Source organism: Coenobita brevimanus, chromosome 116 (assembly GCF_032717465.1).
Source record: "Coenobita brevimanus isolate Jiangsu-jjx chromosome 116, ASM3271746v2, whole genome shotgun sequence".
Taxonomy (NCBI): domain Eukaryota; kingdom Metazoa; phylum Arthropoda; class Malacostraca; order Decapoda; family Coenobitidae; genus Coenobita; species Coenobita brevimanus.
The window spans coordinates 23,223,337-23,242,337 of record NC_137069.1 but is presented as its reverse complement, the minus strand read 5'-3'; the positions used below and the strand labels follow the sequence as shown (position 1 = coordinate 23,242,337).

The 19,001-nt window shown below is 40.3% G+C and overlaps 1 protein-coding gene across 1 annotated transcript; it reads left to right on the top strand.

Annotated features, from left to right (window-relative positions):
* The first annotated feature begins 832 nt into the window (after window positions 1–832).
* On the top strand, window positions 833–18,774 carry LOC145418684 (uncharacterized). Its single transcript, XM_080287024.1, has 4 exons — window positions 833–902; window positions 8,275–8,427; window positions 14,109–14,272; window positions 18,544–18,774. Exons 1-4 carry the CDS (start codon window positions 833–835, stop codon window positions 18,772–18,774), a joined length of 618 nt encoding a protein of 205 aa, XP_080143150.1.
* The last annotated feature ends 227 nt before the right edge of the window (window positions 18,775–19,001 follow it).

Here is a 19,001-nt window from a genome sequence, read left to right as displayed (position 1 = left end):
TCTCTCTCTCTCTCTCTCTCTCTCTCTCTCTCTCTCTCTCTCTCTCTCTCTCTCTCTCTTTACTTCACTGGGGTATCAAAGTTTAGGTATCGGTATTTTTTTCCGTCTTACTCCTAAACATTTTTACTTAGGCGATTTAACCCATGAGCCCGAGGACGCGTTATTATTTTATTCTTGCTGCGCCAGACGTCTCTCTCTCTCTCTCTCTCTCTCTCTCTCTCTCTCTCTCTCTCTCTCTCCGCCATACTCCTTTCATCTTAACTTGGCCCAGATTTTCGTCCTTTTGCTGCTTTACAGCTTATATCACGAAGATCACTGGCTGTAAAGGACATTAATACCTCTCTATATCCTTTCCATAGCACTTCTTCGTGACCAGCACCGTATCGTAATGTCGCGATTTAACGTAGTGTTCAAGAAGGAGGAATGGCAGTTTTAAGCCAAGTTAAAGTAAAACCAGTATAGAAGTATGGCAGTGATAAGGGTTAACTCAAAATATTTATCAACACACACACACACACACACACACACACACACACACACACACACACACACACACACACACACACACAGTACAAAAACATGTATACACTTATAGACACACCCCTATACACACACAACACATAAACAAACACACACACACACACACACACACACACACACACACACACACACACACACACACACACACACACACACACACACACACAGCAAAAATATGGGATGCAGGCTAACCACCTCTCACAGGTACAATTGTTCCTTAAATTTCCTCCATCGATATTTTAGAAGAGGACATTACATTTCTTTTTTCTTCGTCTTCTTCGGACAGGCTGTGATGGCGGGTCGGTGGCTGTGGGCGGCCCTTTCTACCCTGCTGGTCACACTGGCACTGCTACTAACGCCGGGTAAGTAAAAAAAAATAAAAATCGTAGGCTTCTGTGACTCTCTCTCTCTCTCTCTCTCTCTCTCTCTCTCTCTCTCTCTCCCCACCAGTTTTCACACCCATAAGTTTCCCAAAGAATTTCACCCCTCGTATGGACCTTATTACCAATTTCGAAATCTTAAAATAAAAGAGAAAAATTTATATATACAGCATGATTAAACAGTTTTCTTTCACTGCCTCAAAAACGTCAAAAAAATTCATGGAGGCTCAAAAATATTCAGATTGGTTAAAACGATTTTTTTTTTTTTTTCTCCTTGCTCTTGGTGGCGTATTTAATAATTTTTAATATTTTTTTCCCTTCATCTTGGCGATTTTCATTACCCGTCAGGGACGGGCATTGTTTTCACTCAGTTTGTCTGTTTGTTTGTTTGCTTGTATGTTTGTATGTGTTTGTCTGTCTGTCTGTCTGTTAACAACTTTACGAGAGAACTATTGGTGCGATTTTGACTAAAGCTACAAAGATGATGGGCTATGACCTTCTGATCACCTGCTTAAATTTTGGGCCAATTTGGGCCAAAGTCCAGGTTGTACGGCCAAAGAATGTAAAAATATGTAAAAACAAAAAAAAAATCGTTTTTTCTCCATAACTTCTTTCAAATTCGTCATATCGACATGAAACCAAAACCTAAAGGTGCGTCTTTCAAATCTGAATCCTATAACATGCCTCATTACATCAGGGAGGTCACTCCCCCCCCCCCCAGTTAGCGGTAGGAGGGTCAATGTCAGGTGGGTCGGGCCTAAAATTTCAAATGGGCATCAAATCATCAATTTCCCCCGATTTACCTCAAATTTGATACGTGACATCTTTAACTAGATATCGTGATATATTTATACGTCACCACTAAAATGACTGCCGGGGACGGGTTTGCTGTGCCTTGTCACCGCTTCTTGTTTATTTTAGAATTTATCGATTTGGAGGTCAGGTATTCCAGACTTTTTTTTTTTTTTTAAATGCAAGGAAGAAGGAACTAAAGGCCTGCCTGGAAGGTTCCTCGCCCTTCAAAAAAAAAAAAATAATAATAATAATAATAATAATAATAATAGTAATAATAACTAGAGAGCAAATTTATTCCAGATTTTTTTAGTGGAAGAAGGAACCAAAGGCCAGAAGCCCGCAAGACTGTTCCCTCCAAGAAGGAAATAAAAACAAAATAACAAGATAGACAAATTCAAACTCCGTACATTTCGAGATGCCTGGACGCACTGTGTTTAAAAAACTGGAGATCATAGGTGTATGTGTGTGTGTGTGTGTGTGTGTGTGTGTGTGTGTGTGTGTGTGTGTGTGTGTGTGTGACAGGAAAAAAGTCATAATTACGCGACGGCCACTCATCTTTTGGAAGTACAGTGTCGAGGTGGGTTCGACCCCCATACAGGTGAGGGTGTTTTGAAGCCATGATGTTATTACAAGCATAAAAGTGTCGGGGTGGGGTGGGATGGGGTTGTGTGGGGTTGGGCTGGGTTGGGTAGGGTGTGATAGGGTAGGGTAGAATGGGTTAGGATGGGGTGGGGTTGGGTGGGATGGGGTGGGGTTGGGTGAGTGGGGTGTGTTAGGGTATGGTAGGGTAGGGAGGGGTGTGTTAGGGTATGGTACGGTAGGGTGGGGTGTGGTGGGGTGGGGTGGTGGAAAGAAGGGGGTGGGGGTGAGGTGGTGGTAGGACCAGCAAAGCATACCCCCTGCAAGCAGATTTTGTTATTAGTAAGTACTTGAGTGTTATTTCCCAAAGTTCTCCAGTAACATTAACAACAACAACAACAACAAAATCCAGAACAAAAACAAGACCAGCCCACGTTCCTCCCATTAGCCTGGTTCTTGGACGCAGGAGAGAGAGAGAGAGAGAGAGGGAGAGAGAGAGAGACAGACAGACAGACAGACAGACAGAGACAGAGAGACAGAGACAAAGACAGAGAGACAGAGAGACAGAGAGACAGACAGACAGACAGACAGACAGACTGACAGACAGACAGACAGAGAGGGAGAGAGAGCAAATCACCACTTTGTAGTCATCAATCATGCACCAGCCCAAGGTGTTCCGGGCACAGATTCGAATCCCAAAGAGTCTGGAGGTAATGGAGTAGGAGTAAAGATAGTCTCTCTCTCTCTCTCTCTCTCTCTCTCATTGAATGAAACTGTCTGGCTTTAGCTGGAATAGGTTACTAGAGAAGGCGCGACCATGAGAAGACTAAGATCAGTATTCTCGTCCATTTATATTCCCTTTAGCTTCTTACGTCTCTTTATAATGGCGATATGCTTGAATAACACAAGACTGTAGTAACGGAGCAGATTCAGAAATAAACCGGTGAGGAAGAATTGTTAGGTATGCTTCAAAACCACACGAGAATACCGTCCTTGTTTGTCCCATCCTGCCTTCATCATCACATACCGGTACTATCTTCATTATTCCTCAACACTTTTTTACATGTGACTTATTTTACTGCATTGATACATTTACTATCTTCATACTCTTCAAGACAAATGACTTTTTTTTTTTTTTTTTTAATGCATTTACCATCTCCATATTCCTCAACTCTTTTACAACCGACTTAGTTTATTACATTCATACATTTCCAACGTAACAGTCATTCATACTAGCAATCCCCAGACGCAAGAGTATTGGCTATTTATTTTCTTGTTTTTGATAATATTTTTCGTGTCACATTGATCAGCCTTGCTTCTAAAAATAATTAATCTGTTTATGTCTGTATGTCCTTTCATTTGTCAGGATTTTTTTTTATATTTTTAACTTTCAGTCTTTCTGTGACATTCATATAATTTGCGCTATGTTCCAAAGCAGTTCCCTGGTTTTAGAGGTGGCATTTCTCTCTGTCTCTGTCTGTCTGTCTGTCTGTCTGTCTCTCTCTCTCTCTCTCTCTCTCTCTCTCTCTCTCTCTCTGTAGTAACTGAGTGGTGGGTGAATCGACTTTTTTTTTTCTTTTATCATAATTTATTGCAATGTCAAAGGCTTAACAGTACAATAAGTTTCTTTTTTAAATTAGAACTCTCTCTCTCTCTCTCTCTCTCTCTCTCTCTCTCTCTCTCTCTCTCTCTCTCTCTGTTCCAAAACTTTGGTAATTAGAAAACGAAAGACCTTGTATTAATATTAAATCCCGACCATGTTCAATGCAAGACTCTCTCTCTCTCTCTCTCTCTCTCTCTCTCTCTCTCTCTCTCTCTCTCTCTCTCTCTCTCAAAAGTACGCACTTCAGACCTTAATTTCATTCCTCGGCTGACGTAAACAGACCATTTTCCACGCCGGTAATCAGGTCTACTAATATCGAAGCTAACCGACCAGAAAATGACGCCGACCAGAGCTAAAATGACGCCACCTCTCACCTCTCTATGCTCTACGTTCCCTGTCTTTCTGAGTTTTATGTGATTTTGCTGCATTTTCTCTCATTTTTTGTGTGTTTCTGATATCACCAGACGAATTTATTATAACTAGATTTTTTGATGATGCCCTGTTCTTTACGATGCCACCTCTCACCTCTCTGTGTCGTGCTGTACTGTGTGTTCCCAGCTTTCTGAGTTTTATGTGATTTTACTGCATTTTTTTCTCGTTTTGGGGGTTATTTATACCACTAGACGAATTTATTATAACCAGATATTATTTTGATGGCCAGTGCTTTGCGATGCCACCTCTCGCCTCTGGTATGTCGTACCTTCCCCGTCTTTCTCAGTTTTATGTGATTTTGTTGCATTTTTTCTCTTTTTATGTGTGTGTGTGTGTGTGTTTTTATACCACCAGACGTGCTTATTATAACTGGAATATTTTTTGATGATGCCCAGCGCTTTGCGATGTCACCGCTCACTTCTGTGTTTCGTACGTTCACCGTCTTTCTGAGTTTTATGTGATTTTGCTGTCTTTTTTTTTTTCGTTTTTTTTTTTTTGTGTGTGTGTGTGTGTTTCACGAAGTTATTATAACTAGATTTTTTTTTTTTTAAGGTGTTCAGCGCAATAACGATGTCACCTCTCACTTCTGTTTGTTGTATGTTCCCCACTGCTCTGATCTCGTTTGAATTCGCTGCTTTCACTTTCTTTCTTTCTTTCATTTTTGTTTCTGTGTGTGGATAAAATCGTGTGGAGACAGCAAGAGTTTTAAAACGCCGCCTCTGACCTCTGTAATGCGTTTCCCGCTGCTCTGAGTTTATTTGAAGTCGCTGTTTGTTTCTGCAGTGTGTGTGTGTGTGTGTGTGTGTGTGTGTGTGTGTGTGTGTGTGTGTGTGTGTGTGTGTGTGTGTGTGTGTGTGTGTGTGTGCGTGTGTGTGCGTGTGTGTGCATTTTCGTGTATTTTTGTGTGAAGCATTTCCAGTGACGAATTTGGATACAACCCTGGACAGTTGCAGCCTTGCCTCTCCCACCTATCATCACTTCCCCTGCAGAAAGTCCGTGCCAGATCCATTTTTCCTACGGCTCAGGGGACATCGAGGACAAGGCAAGGATAATGAACGTGACCTTACATCTCCCATCGACCATATAAGCCCTTGTTTTGACTCTGACCTTAATGATGACCTCTCAACCAAGTCTCCCTCATCCTAGCCAGCAGAGGAAAGTGAGAAGCAGAGGAGGTGAAATATTAGGAGAAATATTATATCTATGTGCAGAGAATTATGCCAAGCCTCTCACAGCTTAACAACAATAGCCAGCAAAGGAAAGTGCGAAACAGAACAGGTGAAATATAATTTGACCTCTTTTTTGTTTACGTTTGTACCCTGGATGTGATTCTCTCTCTCTCTCTCTCTCTCTCTCTCTCTCTCTCTCTCACACACACACACACACACACACACAGTCAGCCCCTTTACTGTATATCACATTTTCTTTATAACCGAAATAAATAGAAGGACGACTCACTTTTTTTCTCCCTCTCTCTCGACACACACACCACGTCACATAATCAAGCAGCCAAATATATTCAGTGACTTAATAGTTTGCCTTCTTGCCTGTGACCCCGCGTTGCAAAGAACTGAAGCGGATGATTGACATTTGCAGCTCTCAACTAATCTGCATTTCGCCCCAGCACACGCACAGAGACAAGCGAACACACACACGTACACACTGACGCAGACGCACACGTACATACACAAATACACATACATACATATACATAAATACACACACACACACACACACACACACACACACACACACACACACATACACATACACACACACACACACACACACACACACACACACACACACACACACACACACACACACAGACTGACGCAAACGCACTCGTACATACACAAATACACATACATACACACACACACACACACACACACACACACACACACACACACACACACACACACACACACACACACACACACACACGGTATTGAAGTCCCTCTAAACATGCACACACAAAGGGCGTACACGCAGTATTGCCTGCCTTTTACAAACACACACACACACACACACACACACACACACACACACACACACACACACACACACACACACACACACAGCCGTGCAAAGCTCTTTTATATCTCCTCTGCACAATTACTTCGACAACCGTCTTTTAGTAGCAAAGGAAAAATATGAACGTCATCATCATCATCATCATCATCATCATCATCATCATCATCATCATCACCAGGCTGAGTCAGTCTAATGCAGAACAAAGACCTCACTTTTTTTTTTTTTTTTCACTGTCCGTCTGTTCCATCCAGTCCCAGCGAATCACCGAATTATATGTTGGTTTCATTGCTCTTTCTTTCCTACGAGGTTTGTACCATCTGGCAACAGCAAGAAGCAGTAACCAAGGGGACGCGCCTGCCATGCTTGTGTAGGTAAATTATTCCAAACAAATTGGAATATTCTTTACTCTGCGTATAATCTAAAAATCCACGAAGTAGTAGCAGCTGTAATCCCAGGCTTATCTGAACATGAACTCGGTGGACTGCAGGCTTAAGTTCCCCTCCTGTAGCAGCCCACCATCCTTCTTTCAGTGGACATGGAGAGTGGGAGTTGAGGGATGTTTTATAACCAAGCTTCAGAGCCAACTATACTCGTTTTATCTAACTTGGCCTAAAATTGCCATCTCTCCATCCTGAATTCTAAACTGTAATACCATATTTACACAAAATTATGATACTAGTCACGAAGATGTGTTTTGGATAGGATGTAAAGTCCTAGTATTGTCTTTTCCAACCATTGACGTGCGTGAAATAAGCTTCGATAGGAAGAAAATCTGGACCAAGTTAGTGTGAAAGAACTATTGTCATATGGGTGCCACCGCGAGAAGGCTCCCACTCCAGCACCAGACAAGCCTTGCAGTAAATCAAGGTGTTTATTACTGTGTGCATCTGATATTCTATGATACTTAATTATTTTAACTTATCGCTTTTAATCCCCAAGTTCTAAGGTGAAATAAACCTGTGCAACCTGGGCGTGTGTTGCAGAGCCTTGCGTGTGTTGCAGAAGGCGGAATCTCCTTTTCTCTGCCAGGTGCTTAATTCCTGCCTTTGTCCTTTGCAACGAGGTAAAGGGCCCGGCTTTCTCGACCAGCAGTTTGCATTACACTGAGCCTTGTGATTATCTGGGCAAGGGGTGAGACTGCTGTTTAGACGAAGGCAGTTTTTATATTGTGTGAGATGGGGATGAGGGATAGGGAGGGGGACGTGGAAGTGGAGGGGTAAAGTTGTGTGTGTGTGTGTGTGTGTGTGTGTGTGTGTGTGTGTGTGTGTGTGTGTGTGTGTGTGTGTGTGTGACAGAGTGAGGTGTATATAACCTGTGGCAGTGTGATGTAAAGCAACAGTTCATCATTATCATCATCATGCCCACCATCACCACCACCAATATCACATTTTTCCTGATGTCCTACCCAGTTTTCTTATTTTCCTTATTTTCCTCACACAGGTCTAAGAGTGGAGTGTTTCTTGTTTTAACTTCTCTCCTCGAAGCAACAGTTCATCATCATCATCATCACCATCACAACATTTTTCTTGATGTTCTACCAAATTTTCATACCATATTTTCCTGATTTCCTACCCATTCTTCTTACCATATTTTCCTGATTTCCTACCCATTCTTCTTACCATATTTTCCTGAGTTCCTACCCAATTTTCTTACCATATTTTCCTGGGTTCCTACCCAATTTTCTTACCATATTTTCCTGATTTCGTACCCAATTTTCTTACCATATTCTCCTGATTTTCCTTCCCACGCAAGCCTCAGCGTGGAGTGTTTCCTCTGCAGCTTCTCCTCCCAAATCACCATCATCATCATCATCATCATCATCATAATCATCACATATTTCCTGACTTCCTACTCAATTTTCCAACCCAATTTTCCTACCATATTTTCCTCCTTTTCCTGCCCGTCCAGGCCTCAGCGTGGAGTGTTTCCTCTGCAGCTACTCTCCTCGAAGCAACAGCTCGAGGATAGACGGCTGCATGGACGCCAACTTCACTGAGGAGCAGATCGAGTCCGGATCCTGCGACTTGGGCTGTGAATCGGTGACCGTCTACGATATTAATGGTGAGAGTGGAAGCTAGCTCTAATTTCTCACACTGGATTACCTCTCTCTCTCTCTCTCTCTCTCTCTCTGAATCGGTGACCGTCTACGATATTAATGGTGAGAGTGGAAGCTAGCTCTAATTTCTCTCATACTGGATTCTCTCACTCTCTCTCTCTCTCTCTCTCTCTCTCTCTCTCTCTCTCTCTCTCTCTCTCTCTCTCTCTCTCTCTCTTTCTAATATTTAGAGAGAGTCTGTTTTGTGATTTTAAGGCCAAACCACCTAGAAAGCATCTCAAAGTCAGTGTTCTCTCTCTCTCTCTCTCTCTCTCTCTCTCTCTCTCTCTCTCTCTCCCTCTCTCTCTCTCTCTCTCTCAGTACCACAAGATGCATCATATCAGTTCACTACCCTCATTCTGTTTACATTTCCCTCCAAAGAAACTTCCTCACACTTTTTATATCTCATTTTTTTTTTTTTTCAATTTTGAGTTATGAGTTTAATTTGCCACACTCGCTTCAAGTTTATAGGTCATTGAAAAACTTTTAAAAATGCGTGAACGAGCAGTTGGCTTAAATTTTCTCTTGTTTTATGCCGCTCCAAAAATGAAGTGGTGTATATTTGATTATTATTATTATTATTATTATTATTATTATTATTATTATTTTAGGGAAGGGGTTGGTTATTGAAGACTATGTGGTAAAGGTAATAATAATAATAATAATAATAATAATAATAATAATAATAATAATAATAATAATGAATAAAAATAATAAAAATAATAATGATAATAATAATAATAGTAATACTGCTACTGACACTACTACTGTTACTACTGCTGCTGCTGCTGCTTCTACTACTACTACTACTACTACTACTACTACTACCTGTAATAATAATAATAATAATAATAATAATAATAATAATAATAATAATAATAGTAATAATAATAATAATGATGATGATGGTGATGATGATGATGACGAAGAAAAAGAAGAATGAGAAGCATAATACCCCAATAAAAAGCTTTAATAAATCATAAACGAGTAAAGGTAACAAATTCACCTTTATTATACCTCTTAAATAAAGGACCGGTATTAAACTTACCAATTTCGTCTCTTACTACAGTTATTCGAGATTTTAACTACTCAGTTTGAATACTTTTATTTTTTCGTTTTTCATTTTTGTTAATGAGAGAGAATAAATTTTGGCGTGGTAAGAGAGGAATGGAGAGGATTATAATTAAGGATCACATGGAGAGACAAAGGTGTCACGTGGAGAGACAAAGGTGTCATATGGAGAGATAAAGGTGTCACATGGAGAGATAAAGGTGTCACATGGAGAGCTAATGGTGTTACATGGAGAGTTGATGGTCTCACAAGGAGAGACAAAGGTGTTACATGGAGAGATAAAGGTGTCACATGGAGAGATAAAGGCCTCAGATGGGGAGATGATGGTCTCACATGGAGAGATAAAGGTGTCACATGGAGAGACAAAGGTGTCACAAAGAAAGATAAAAGGGAGCTTCCTGGATAAGGGAATAGAGGAAAGTAGAGGATATAATCAGTACAGTCCAAAAGCATAAATGGATGTGGGCAGGTCACGCCCTTTGTAAAAGAGATAACAGATGAACAACCAGGTAACTGAGTGGCAGCCCAGAGATGGAGTGAGAGGAAGAGGCAGACTGAGAACGAGATGGAGAAATGGAGTGAGAAGAAATGGCAGGCAGGGAACAAGATGGTGAGATGGAGTGAGAGGAAGAGACAGACTGAGAATGAGTTGGAGAGATGGAGTGAGAAGAAATGGCAGACAGAGAACAAGATGGTGAGATGGAGTGAGAGGAAGAGACAGACTGAGAATGAGTTGGAGAGATGGAGTGAGAGGAAATGGCAGACAGAGAACAAGATGGTGAGATGGAGTTAGAGGAAGAGGCTGACTGAGAACGAGATGGAGAGATGGAGTGAGAGAAAATGGCAGACAGGGAACAAGATGGAGAGATGGAGTTAGAGGAAGAGGCAGACTGAGAACGAGATGGAGAGATGGAGTGAGAGGATGAGGTAGACAAAGAACAAGATGGAGAGATGGAGTGAGAGGAAGAGGCAGACAGAGAACAAGATGGAGAGATGAGATGCGGAGATTTGCTGGGACTGGATGGAACAGGCTGACAGTAAATAGGTCAGAGTGGAGAAAAGTGAGAGGCTTTTGTCCTGTTTAGAATGATGATGATGATGATGATAATGATGATGATAACGAAGCCGATGACGATGATGATGACGATGATGATGATGGTGGTGATAGTAATGATGACGACGATGATGATGATGATGATGATGGTGGTGGTGGTGATGGTGGTGATGGTGATGATGATGATGATGATGATGATGATGATGATGATGATGATGATGATGATGTTGATCATGATGGTTGTGATGACGATGACGATGATGATGGTGTTGGTGGTGATGTTGATGGTGATGATAATGATGATGATAATGACGATGATGATGATGATGATCATCATCATCATCATTGCCAGACGCCATGTATCCCAAACGGGGTGGCCAAGGGCTTTGAGTTAATTGTTTTACAGGGAGGGGCACTAATCCTCCACCGGGTTACTTGTCATTTGAAAGTGTTTTATCACACCAACCATGAAAACAGGTGTATGTAGGTGTGGGAAGATTACTAGGCTGTGGGGAGTAGGCCTGTAGGTACAGGGGTTGGAAAAACCAACTTTTCGCATGAAAAGAAAGCACTTCAGTGTGTTCCATAACATCTACCATGAAAACAGATGTGTATGATACCTCTCGGGGGTCTGCAGGGGGTGGGAGGGTAGTGAGGGACAAGGAGGGAGGGATGGGGTGGGGTTCGGGGGGGACACAAGGCTAGCAGGTTGGGAGGAGAGGCGAGAGTGGGAGGGAAGGGACACAGGTGGTGGTGGGAGGAGAGATGCAGACATATGCGTGTTGTTGGATGATGATGATGGAGGTAATGGTAATGATGGTGATGATGATGATGATGATGATGATGATGATGATGATGATGATGATGATGATGATGATGATGATTATAATGATTATGATGATGAAGATGATGATGATGATGGTGATGGTGAAGTTGGTCAGTGTGGAAGGGAAATACACATAAATATAACATCCGTAAGTAGTTCTATATGTAAGTACTGATAATGAAGCACAGCCTGGAGTGGATATGTTAATAAGCTTAAGTAGACTGGCAATTATTGTTGGTTGGTCTCAAAGTGGGTTAGTGTATTAGGGTAAGTAGGCCCTCTGGTAAGTAGACAGACATGCCTTGGAGTAAGCCAGTGAGTATATTGGTATAAGTAGGCCACTGTGTAAGTAAATTAGTGCGTGGCGGTAAGTAAGCCTGGATGCTTGTTAGCATATCACAATGTAAGCAAGTAGGTTAGGTTATCAGTGTGGGTAGGTTAGTATATCAGAGTAAGTTAATAGGTTTGTATATCAGTGTAAGTAGGTAAGTATATCAGTAAGTAGGTTTCTATATCAGAGTAAGTATGCTAGTATATCAGAGTAAGTAAGTAGGTTCAGAGTAAGTATACCTCTAAGTAAGTAAACAAACAAATGTGGGCGTAAGTAGGTTAGTATACCAGAGTAAGTATGTAGGTTAGTATATCAAAGTGCGTTAGTATAGCAGCGTAAGTAGGCAGTGTTTAGCGTGGGTTGTATCACGTTGAGCATATTAGGGTAATGGGTTGGAGTCGCTGGGAAGGCTAGACATACATACATACATACATACATACATACATGCATGTGCACCGTGGACTGTTAATACTGGATACAAATATGATACATAGATGATATATGTGTGGTACAAGACATACACATACATACATACATACATACATACATGCATGTGCACCGTGGACTGTTAATACTGGATACAAGGAGGATACAAATATGATACATAGATGATACATGTGTGATACAGGACATACACTTATATACACACATACATACATACATACACACACATATACATGTGCACCGTGGACTGTTAATACTGGATACAAGGGGGATACAAATATGATACATAGATGATACAGGTGTGATACAGGACATACACATACATACATACATACGTACATACATATACTTGGCTAGACCAGATGAATACAAGAAATGTGGCGAGGATACATACATGATACATGTACAGTATAATACATGTCACACACATGACTTTTGTGTGTGTGTGTGTGTGTGTGTGTGTGTGTGTGTGTGTGTGTGTGTGTGTGTGGAGAATAAACTGTCGAAAATATTTGGGAAAATTTACGAAAACAGTAAAAGTTAACTACAACTTTTTCAACAGTGCAGTGTCAACATATTGGAAAGTTTTACCTTGACCTGCCTTGACCTACCTTGACCTGCCTTGTCCTACCTTGACCTGCCTTGATCTGCCTTGACCTGCCTTGATCTGCCTTGACCTGCCTTGATCTACCTTGTCCTACCTTGACCTTCCTTGACCTTTGTCTTCAAAAATTGACCACTTATGGTCTCACTTGCACCAGGACGTGTTAACATTACCAGGAAGTTTTATGCAAAATGCAGTGAATTTTTGACAGTTTCAGGGACAGTTTTATCATGAATTGAGAGAGAGAGAGAGAGAGAGAGAGAGAGAGAGAGAGAGAGAGAGAGAGAGAGAGAGAGAGGAGTGAAATATAGAGTAAAGAGTAGACTGAGGATGAGATGGAGTGGAGAGGTATATGAGAGAGGGGATGTGTGAATTGGGGGAAGGGCAGCGTAATGGCAGAGGACAGGGCGGCATGGAGGCGATTTGTTTGTGGCCACCCTTTACGGGAATAAGGCGTCTGGCTATAGATAGAATAGATAGATAATACAAATCCGACGAATTTCTAAAAAAACATTTTTATAAGTAGCTCTAAAGTAAACTTCTATAAAGTAATTGTAATAAAAAGAGATAAAGAAAAGATAAAGAGATAAATTAAATCTATAAATGAACTACTGACAACAAAGTAATAATAACGTTAGTTCAGCAAATAAATTACTGACCAAACCTTCAGTGATTTTCTCCCTTTGATTATTCAGGCAAAGTGTTGTTCATGCAGATTGGCAGCACATTACCTATGCATGCTGAGTCGCTCTCTCTCTCTCTCTCTCTCTCTCTCTTTGGATTAAGCTTTTTCTGATGTTAATGTACCGTGGTGGTTGTCAGTATATCGGCATGAATATTTGATCTCTCTCTCTCTCTCTCTCTCTCTCTCTCTCTCTCTCTCTCTCTCTCTCTCTCTCTCTCTCTCTCTCTCTCTCTCTCTCTCTCCAATTTTCTGATATTAGATGTGAATATGAGACTGTCTGTGAGATTAATGATGATAGAGTACGTTAGGTCTCTCTTCCTACCTATTTCTGTTTGTCTGTCTGTCTGTCTCTCGTAACATTAAACCCGGGCCACCTAAAAGGGACAGAATTGTCTGTGTTGTCCATAGATCGTATTTAAGCTGTTTTGGCGATTCACTAAAACCTTTCCCTTAGCGATTTATTCGATGCATTACACTCATGTTCTCTTATTTGCTGTAATCCATATTAAAAAGAGATAAAAATAAAGTAAGCATGCCAGCAAATTATTAATAGCGCAATATGCAAAATGAATCTCCAAGGAAGAGGTGCTAGGAAGCCTCCCTATAATCTACCCCTCTCCTTTTCTCCCCAGGGGAGATGGAGAGCTTCCACCGAAACTGCGCCACCAACGACACCATCATGACCAACACGTGCGAGACCTACACCACCCGGGTCCTCATCCGCCGGGTCTGCTCCTGTGACTTCTCCTACTGCAACTCAGCCTCTAGTCTACGGTGGACGGGGGTACTAGTGGCGGTATCTCTAGCGACTGTCCCCTATCTGGGGTCTACCTGAGTCCCCCTGATGTTAACTTCTCCATTTTCCTTTTTCCCTATCTTGTTATCTCTGAGCTGTGACTATCCTTTTTCTTTCCCTCCTTCTTCATGAGCTTTCCCGTTTCTCTTTTTTTTTTTTTTTCTTCCTGGTCTTTCTCCTCCATAGGGGTGGTTCCATCTGGGATCTACACGAGTCCCCCTGCAATGTAACTTCCTCGCTTGTACTTTATCCTCTCATTTTCTCTAAGCTCTCCCTGTTTCTCTTTTTCTTCACGACTTCTTTCTTCCTTCCTTCCTTCCTTCCTAGATCTTTTCTTCTTTATGTGGCAGTTCTCTCTCTGTGATCTACCTGAGTCTCGCCTGTTGTACTTTTTCTCCTATTTTTTTTTTTTTAGCCTGTCCCGTTTTCTTTAAGCTTTCACTCTTTTAACTCTTCTTCGTCTTTTTTTTTTCTTCTTACTTCCTCAGTCTTTATCTCTAACTGGTGTCCGTATGAGTCTCCCTTGATATTTACCTCATCCCCATTTTCTTTGGTTTTCTCTGTGCTCTTTTTTTTCTTTCTTCCAGTTTTCCTTATCTCCCTTCATTCATGTTTTTTTTTTTTTTTTTTCATTTTCTCTTCCTGTCTTCCTTTCTCATCCTTTTAATTTTTATATACTGACCTCAGTCATGGATTTGCATCAGTTTCCCAAAAGGTTTACGTCTCTCTCTCTCTCTCTCTCTCTCTCTCTCTCTCTCTCTCTCTCTCTATATATATATATATATATATATATATATACCCACACAAGAGAACTCAGTCTTAATTTCAAACACCTTATGACAAAGACCGCCCACCCAAGTGATTGAGAACTAGAAATAGAGAGAGGAATTGGGAAAGAAAATTGAGAGAAAAATAAAGAGAGGAGTTGGAAAGGAAAAAATAAATAAATAAACAAAGGAATTGGGAAAGAAAATTGAGAGAAAAATAAAGAGAGGAGTTGGAAAGGAAAAGAGATTGAAACTGGCAAGGAAAAATAAAGAAAAGAACAAGGAAAAGTATACAATGTGGAAAAGAAAAATAAAGGGAGAAAAAGAGACGAACTAGGAAGGAAAACTAAAGAGAGGAACTGGAAAGACAGAGTTGGAACTATAGATCAAAGAGACAGAGAGAAATGAGGCAAAAAGAGATGATATCTTAAGATGAGATGAACCAAGTCAGCTATGTGAGAAGAGATGAACCAAGTCAGCAATGTGAGACGGGATTTGAAATGAGTGAACTAGAATAATAAAAAAGTGAAAAACGTTGTACAACGACTGAAGAAAATGGATCAGAGAGAAGTGAGCTGAGGTGAGAAGACATTTGAGATGAGATGAGAATAGTGAGATTGTCTGTGAGCTAGAATTCAAGGACAAGGTTAAAATCTGGAAATCTGGATGTCTGGAAGCATTACAACTACTGGGGCTGTGAATCAGAGTGCAGAAATGAGCTGAGGTGAGACGAGATGTGAGCTGAGAAAAGTTGGATCGCTTGTGAGCTATAATCATAAAAGAATGTTAAACTATGGAAAGATAAAAGGCTTAAACTGACCAGAATATTGGATGAAGAAGTTGAAATGAGCTGAAATGAAAGGAGAATGGAGATATGCTAAGGAAAGTTAAGCTAGATGGGCTTATAAATTAGAGCATAGAAGGAACTGAAAATACTGGAATGGAAAGCATGAAAGTTAGCTAGTGAGTTAGCTGTGTGAAGAAATTGATATATTTGTGAGAAAGAGAGAGAAAAATGCGAAAATTTGAAATCTAGAATCTTGGAACCATAGATGAAGTATGAGTTGAAATAATTTGAGTAAGTAATGTTTAATATAGCTGAATAATCCAAAAGAATATGAAAATAGGTCTCTAAAAGCCGATGAGTGAATTAATGCAAGATGTATCCTAAAGTGAAAAAGAACATAAAATTTGGAAATATGGCAGCCTATGAGTAAAATGATATATGTAAAATGTTAAAAATGAAAAAAAAAAAAAAAAAAAAAATTAGACTATGCAGATCAATGGGTAGATTTATATGTATTTTCGACTCAGAAAAAAAAAAATCAAGAAATCAGGAAACACTGATCATAGAGTTGAGGTGAGCTGAGGTGAAATAAAGCACGACTTGAGATGAGTAAAATGAGAGGAGTGAGCTAACTGATGAGAAAAATCTTTGTGAGTTTGAGAGAAAGGAAATTCTGAGAATATAGAGGCATAGAGGGTGCGGGATGAAGTTAGCTGGGATGAGGGAGGTGAAGTGAGAAGTTGAAAATGAATGAGATGAGTGAAGTGACATGAAGTTCCAGGTTTGAGAGAACAGTAAATAATACGAAGAGACTGAAGCAAGAGATGGGAAGTTTGAGACGAAGAGAGTGAAGTGAGGGGAAGTTTTATGATGAAAGAATGGAGAGAAGGGTAGGGAAGTGGAAAGAAGTTCTGAGATGAAGTGTCTACTGTATAGGTCAAATGAGGTGAAATGATGCATAAAGAAGAGAGGTGAGGGAAGACTAGGCTTGAGATGTAGTGACAGGAAGCTAAGTGAGTAAAAAAAAAAAAAGAGGTGAAATTAAGTGTAATAAAGTGAGGTGAGGGTAGGAAAGACTTGAGATAAAGTGTATAAAGTAAAAGGATGTTAGAAAAGTTAAATGAAATTAGTAAAAGAAAAAAAAAACTGAACATGAGTAGAAATTTGTGAAGAAAAATAAGTGTCGGCAAATATTATGAACAGATGAAGTGAGGGAAGAGACATGGGAGTGAAGTGATATTGATACCCTTTCACCACCATGGCCTGTATATTCTTGTTACCTCCAGACGGTTTTATTCAACTCTTCTATACTTCTTTCCCCTAACTTGGCCCAAATACTTGCCGTCCTTCCATCTTGAATCCTGAGATGTAAATTAAATTACCACTAGAATATGATGCTGGTCACGAAGAAGCGCTATAGCAAGAATGCAGAACCGTAGTACTGTCCTAGTCTCTAAAATATCCTGCTAGTCACGAAGAAGCGCCATGGAAAGGGTACAGGTCCGTAACACTTTTTTCCTACCACTTAGTCACGTGAAATTAAGTTAAAAATATGTCTGAAGTGAACTAAGGAGTTGATTATATTGTAACTCTATTTTTTTCGCTGCTAATTATTTTTTCCTTGGCTCAATAAAACCGTCTGGAGGTACAGTAGCAAGAGAGAGAGAGAGAGAGAGAGAGAGAGAGAAATTCGTGCGTCCATTGAAAACTAGGGGACGATTTTATTTTCATTTCAGTCGTGCCATTTCCAGACGATTTTATACATCTTTAGGACAGACCCTTTTTTAACCGTAGGGGTTAGGTAGAGTCAATTAACCCCTTCAGTACGAGAAGCCTTTTTCCAGAGCTAAAAAAAAATCGTCTGGAGGGAGCAAGAATTAAAAAAACGTCCTTGGATATATATATATATATATATATATATATATATATATATATATATATATATATATCAGTAGCAGGTGATAGGTAGATGGAGAGGGACCTAAGATTTGTAACTGTGGGATGACACAGGCTTGGAGACATTGAGTGACTTGTTCCCCTTCTTTTTCTTGCAAAACGAATCCTAGCTATGGAAGGTACAGTAATTTATTGTAAGTCTGTGAATGCAAGTAAAGAATTCGGATGGTTGACAGAATTTTGTCTTAGAAAAAAAAATAAAGAAAAGAAAAAAGGAAAAGGGAAAGAAATATAGTGTGTTGGGCTGCTCTCCAGAAGTTATTAGGTAGGGTTGCTTGACTTAGAGTTATTGAAAGTCTTTTTCATTATTTCTGGTGTATCTGGAGTGTATTCACCTTTTCATGGCTGCTTACGTGATCAGTATTGAAGTTAGATGTTGACTCGTGGCCACTGATAATTGTTTGAAATTTGAGTCAAAGGTCAAGCTAAACAACAATTCTGATTTGGTGGAATAGTTAGAGGGGTGAGTAATTTGATAAGACCATCTACCACAGAGTGTCACTGCAGCACTATACTTAAAAAAAAAAAAAAAAAAAAAGGAGCTTTCTTGAAAACAACACCACTTTGAAACACCATTGTGGTATGTCGGAGAAGCCAAACCATTTCTCATTGACTGGTATAGCTAGAGGGACAAGTATTTTGACAGCACCATTAATACAGACAGTCACTTCAGCACCATAGCTAAGAAAAAGTGTCATTCTTCAAGACAACATCACTTTGAAACAAGCTTCAAAGCAACATTGTGGTTCGATGTACAACAGTTCGAATCAACACCATGCTTCGAAGCACCACACTTCAAACCAACACCACACTTCAAACCAACACATAATTTCAATGCTACACCACACTTCAAAGCAACATCACACTTCAAAGCAATGCCACACTTCAAAGCAATGCCACACTTCAAAGCAACGCCACACTTCAAAGCAGTCCATCCCTTCAAAGCAACACTGCACTTCAAAGCAACACCTCATTCAAAGTTGATCATGTGAGCCAGTCTTTTGTTTCATGAGTCTGAGTGCAATAATGGGTTGTTAGAGGCCCAGGTTCGTGTCCTGTCCCTGTTACGAGAGTGAGTTAGATATTTCCTTTTGTATTATCCCATTTACTAGTGGGTTACGATGATGATGATGATGATGATGGTGATGATCATGATCATGATATATTTTCCCATTTAGTAGAGGGTTAGGTTGATGATGATGATGATGATGATATATTG

Bases quoted from the DNA above. Each gene is read 5' to 3' on its own strand.
- LOC145418684 (XM_080287024.1), top strand. From the start codon at position 833: ATGGCGGGTCGGTGGCTGTGGGCGGCCCTTTCTACCCTGCTGGTCACA. The intron at 903-8,274 runs GTAAGTAAAAAA...CTGCCCGTCCAG, and splicing joins GGCACTGCTACTAACGCCGG to GCCTCAGCGTGGAGTGTTTC. The intron at 14,273-18,543 runs GTATCTCTAGCG...GATGTACAACAG, and splicing joins GGACGGGGGTACTAGTGGCG to TTCGAATCAACACCATGCTT.